At 37.4% G+C, this 5,517-nt stretch overlaps 1 protein-coding gene across 1 annotated transcript; it reads right to left on the minus strand.

The window, feature by feature from the left end:
- Window positions 1–5,174, minus strand: LOC120141577 (TATA box-binding protein-associated factor RNA polymerase I subunit B-like). The gene is given in 8 exon segments (XM_039156405.1): window positions 1–622; window positions 1,014–1,141; window positions 1,144–2,004; window positions 2,720–3,305; window positions 3,647–3,710; window positions 4,416–4,487; window positions 4,570–4,655; window positions 4,833–5,174. Coding segments are annotated over 4 exon segments (2,163 nt in total). The 5' UTR covers window positions 3,291–3,305; window positions 3,647–3,710; window positions 4,416–4,487; window positions 4,570–4,655; window positions 4,833–5,174; the 3' UTR covers window positions 1–19.
- Between the last annotated feature and the right edge of the window lie 343 nt (window positions 5,175–5,517).

The raw sequence follows: 5,517 nt of genomic DNA on the forward strand, positions 1-5,517 counted from the left end.
AAATGGCAACAGGAGAAACTTATAATAGATTCGGTTTTGAAAGTTCAATTGTATGAACTGCATCTTGCTTTGGTTCATCACTACAAAATTTACATGTAGTAGTACTAGGAGTTAGATGTAAGCAGTGATCGATTCTTTTTTCCATCCAATCTAATCTCCTCTCCATGCCCAGTACCCCAACATGAATAATCCGCATGTCGACCTCGGCAACCATGGCACAAGCACGAAGTAGGATATAGTAATCAGCATGAGCAACATATGTTATGGCGCCTTCATCTCTCTTCCTTACATATTGAAGGTAATCTAATCTCCTCGGCTTAACCCTTGGCGGGATATAACAGAACCTGTTCTCCTCCATGTTTTTCTTCATCAATCTAATTGCTCTATGTTCATTGGTCTCTGCTGAAACTTTGTCACTGGGTTCTGGATTTTCATGCTCCTCTGAAGTCATGGATGAATTGTCGCCATCTGAGTGTCTTTGAGTCGAAATAGCTTCATGAGAAGTCCTTCCATCATGGGAGGGACTTGAATGATATTCATTATCTCTGACCTTTTTGTTCGCTTTATACATGATGTCGGCACTGCAATTTTGCGCTGTCAAACCTTCTGCTGGTTGAGAACCCTGGAATCAACATAGGCAATTATAATTCAAACATAACAGCAGTATTTGCTAACTTAAAAACTGGTTCACTCACAAAGTGTGTCACATTTATCAAGAACGGCAAAGGATTTGACCCACAAGTTCTCTTCTAGATGTGATGGGAAGGACAAAAAAATTAGAGCCAAAAATGAGAGGGAACGAATAAGAAAAAGGACTGTTTTCAGCCAGAACAACATAAGTGTTCATCAGCTACTGAACAAATCCCTAATTTTAGATTCTACATACTTGTGTTTTAAAATCACATAAAAGAAGTCAGACCATTGAATCGGAGTGCAGAAAACCCATTTAAAAGAATTTTCATACCGTTTCTTTCAATTTGCAACATAACATATTATCATAGCTTATAACTTACCTTTTCTTCTTGATAATAATTCCAAAGCTTGTCGATTAAAGTTTTCTCCTCGTGAAAAAAGTCCACAGCCGGTTCTGATCCAGCAAAGATCACATCCTTACAGAATTGTAGATATGATGGCATGCTTTAGAAAGATCTCTTGTACATTTAACGCCACCATATGTGTTATAAATATCATTATATCTTGTTTCAAGGTTGCGCAAAAGCTCAGTAGCATCAAACTTGGATTCATGATCAGTTGATGTGTTTTTAGTAGAACTAGTATCCAAATCATCCACACTGTGAGGAGAACCAAAACTATTTTTAGCATTGTCCCCCCCTCTGGGACTACTTGCAGGGTCCTTATTCATGGCTTCAGTAGATCTACTAGGAAGATTAGGACTGGACAAACTTTTTTCCCACACCCCAAGTCCATTTAAGTCATATAGAATCCGTATTGCTACAATCAGTATTGACATCACATGGACACGAGTAGGAAGTCCAGAATTATTTGCTGACAACCATAATTCTGAAGGCATCGCCCACTCATATATGCGGCATGCACACGGAAGAATTTCCTCCACTGGAATAGACAACTCCTTTAGATATCTGGAAGCAATTTCATAGAAATTCAATGGGGGTAAATTCAAGCCTATGCACTGAGCAATTGTAGCAGCCAGTGATTCCAACTGTTGAGCAGAATAAGCATGTGCAGGCCTAAACATACTTCTAAGAGTTAAAGGAAATGGAGGCAAAGACTGTCCAATGCGTTTCTCAATTTCAACAAAAGCATCAAAATAGGTAAGCTCCCCTTCAACTGACCACTTTATCAAGTCTGTTGGAAGAACTGCTTCCCTTGCAATATGGCATCCTAGAAAAGAAATAGCTAAAGAACAAGATAACGGAATCTTTTTCCTTAAATACTTATTCCATATCATTAATGCTCTCTGACCGTGGATGTTGTGAGGCTCTGCTTTGTGACGATAATACGGCTTAACATTTTCAATATCTCCTAAACAAAAGGACAAAATGCAGATGGTGATAAAAAAATAACATAACTATCAATAAGAACAAACAACTTTAAATAAAAAAAACACTATAATGTGCACGTAAATTGTAGGGAATAAGACATTTTCAATTTCTCCAGTAGAACTATATAGTTAAACCATACTTTCAAATAAAACTATATAGTAAAAACAACTTTGATTATATGAATTATTTTCCTTTCACACCACCAAAAATTTAATGATAAGAAAATGTTACTTCTCATGAAACTATGGAACCAACCAAATTCGAGACGACAGTGTTACCTTACACAGATATTTTATTCAATATTTAAATTTTAGGGCACAGCTGACATTGAATGGAAAGTACCGTTTTACACTTTTTGTCCACACTTGAGGAAAACTAACATCAATTTTAAGATGGAAAGAAGCAGAATAACATCAACCATACTTAACTATTATCAAGGCCTAGAAACAATGAGTGTAATGAGCAAATAAATAGTTATAAAAACCAAACACTCGAACAATCGAAACCTACTTACCTAGGGCAGAATTGTATGAAAACTAAAGCAGCAATATCACTGTACCCACAAAGCACTTATGACACTAACAATCATCATCATCAATTTTCATTCATCTAATTTTCATTCATCTACTGATAGTTATGCAAGTAAAAGGTAAATACAAGAAATTGTTTAAAATGATACAGCCAACAGAAGATACCTGATTTTTTAATCTCGGACTGATGAATAGCCTCATCAGCCCAACCGTCATCAAAAACCCCAGTGCTAGCCAAAAATCTCAACCAAATAGGTCCAACTATCCCACAAATCAAAGGTTTCACATTAAACTTCTCCACCAGAGCCTCACATTGAGCTTCTATCATCATCTGCAACCCCATTACATACCTATTCCTAACCTCCTGGTAATAACCTTCATAACTGTATGTACACATGGAGTATGAGCCAAAATCACTTGTGCCCGAGGGCCCCATACCATCTCCAATTCCATCTTGATTCAAATTGGACCAAAATTGTTGAGATTGGGGGTCAACTTGTGAGATCGGTTGGGCTGAGATGACAGGTTGGCGAGAATGGCGAGTATGGCTGGCCAAGTAAACTGCACCACCACCCTGGGTACCCTTTTCAATAAAATCCTCGTCAGCAACACCCGTATCAATAATGTCATCAGCCTGAGACCCACATCTCAAGCAATAGAAGTAACCATCTGATCCATCGGCCATTCCTGTATTCCCACACATTTTGCAAGTCCATTCGGAGCAATCCTCCTCCATCTGTTGAGTGACTGACTATAAACTTTTGTCAACACGCAGGGGATATTATTGAAAGTAACCCCTTAAACCCGACCTAAGAGAATTAGGTCGAATCTAGAGAGCTTAATTGAAATAAATTTTCCCTCGAGTAAACTATGTTCAATTTAAAACATAAAAAATTATCATTTAAATTAGAAATTTCCTTTCAATTTCAAACTTCAATAATCTATTAAAAATATTCGTCCAAAGAATATTCGACATAAATATTATTATTTATAAACACACATAAATAGTCCAAAATTTCATAAATAATAATAAATAATGTCCAAATAAATTATTAATAAATACAGAATAGATAACCAAGTAAAATGCCATACTATGTATATAACGAAGTCTGAATGATTTCGTAACTCCAAGTACCGATTCTCCTAACCCAAGTATCTGAAAATAAAGATTAAGTGGTGTAAGCTATAAAGCTTAGTGTGCCTCTAAAGTACAAACAAACACAAGTCATAGCATAATCCGAATCAACAGCAATTATTCATAGTGCCAATCAACAGTAATGACCATATATTTGAATGATATGCAAATGCTTATGCACCCACCCATACTCCAAACAATCCGTCAGTGAGTGGGTTCCTTAGAACCACTCAAACTACAATCACTCCATATCCGAAGAGTGGGGTCTGCCACAAAGGCAGAGGCCACGGAATCCGAAAGTTACATTCACCCTGTCGAGTGAATGCACTGAACTTCCCCTATCAAAATTCGTCCCAATATGACATGCAAATGGCACACATATCCATTATCCGATCCGAATAACACATATTCAAATAATAATTACTCGAATATCATATATCCGAATTTCGATCCGATCCGAATGTAAATACAATTACATGATCCCAGAATCCGAACTCATGGCATAATCCGAATCTGATTAATATCACATGTCACATAACATAATTTTCTGAATTTCAACTGATACAATAATATCACAAAACCATCGTGCTCAAACCAATTTCCAAACAACATTCTTAACCGAATTATAATTTAAAGCAACATTACACATAAAAGTCAAGTTCACAACCAATTCCAAACAATCAATCAAACAACACAAAATAGATATAGCACTAGGTAGAGACACACCTGAAAAAAGCTAACGTTGATAATAACCTCAACCACGGTCAGCTCGGGCAGTAGATCGATCCAAATCAGTAACTACAACAAATAATTTAAGTAAATAAATTATTTTAAAAATACTACGAAATTAAAGTACTAAAACTTGTCAGTTACTACTCACAATCGACACGAGCTATACGATTCGATGCAAAGTTCGTGTGGCTAAAGGTGACGGAGGCAGTAACTCAGTTCCCCTTTCAGAATTTCCTGCAACATTATAACATCCGAATCAAACCCCAGTAAACCAATTTCCAAAATAACATAATAATTATCGACGAAATAATTAAATAAATTCAGATTCAGTTAGGTGACGACAGCAATGGGTTCAGATCGAATATAACGATCTGTCAGAACGCTTAAACGAGGGTGCACCAGCAGTAGTACCCAAGAGTCGGAAAAGCCACAACCGGCCGTAATCAGTCAGCAACGGCGTGGTCGGGGAAGGTAGAAAACGACAGAACCTATATAAGGCCGTTGGGGGTGTTTTTCATGGCCGAACGATGCTGCCAGACGCGATCCGGCCAGCTGGATCTTCCTCGGAGGATGGCCGACCCTCCAATGGCCTTGAACGGCCACCCGGGATGATGCACAGTCTTCACCCGTGAAGGAGGCGACGATAAAGCACCGTCGTTCAATGGAATGTCGAGAGGGGATTAACACACCGGTGACTTAACTCCAGCAATGCCAACGATTAGATAGAGAGAAAGATATAGAGGCGCACGGTTTGTGAAAGAAAATAAACGACAGAGGGGACGACGCACTGTATAAGCTGCTAGGGTTAAACACAAACTAAAATTGGGAAATTAGCAAGAAGAGTTATTGAGTTATCTAGGTTTCATAAAATGGAAACAAACTTTACGATATTTTGAAATTAATCACTGGAATTAATTTAATAATTTAGGAAAAATTCCCAAATTCTAGGATTTTAAATTGGGGGAAAATTCGGGGTGTTACACTGCATGCTCATCTTTGTTCAAAAATTTTACTGTTGAGCTGCTCTGAACAGGGAACGCATAGAAAACTTCTGAACAAGCATCAAATATAAATAAACAAATAAGATAAAATGATA

The sequence above is a fragment of the Hibiscus syriacus genome, unplaced genomic scaffold (genome assembly GCF_006381635.1).
Source record: "Hibiscus syriacus cultivar Baekdansim isolate YM2019G1 unplaced genomic scaffold, ASM638163v2 tig00002237_pilon, whole genome shotgun sequence".
NCBI lineage: Eukaryota > Viridiplantae > Streptophyta > Magnoliopsida > Malvales > Malvaceae > Hibiscus > Hibiscus syriacus.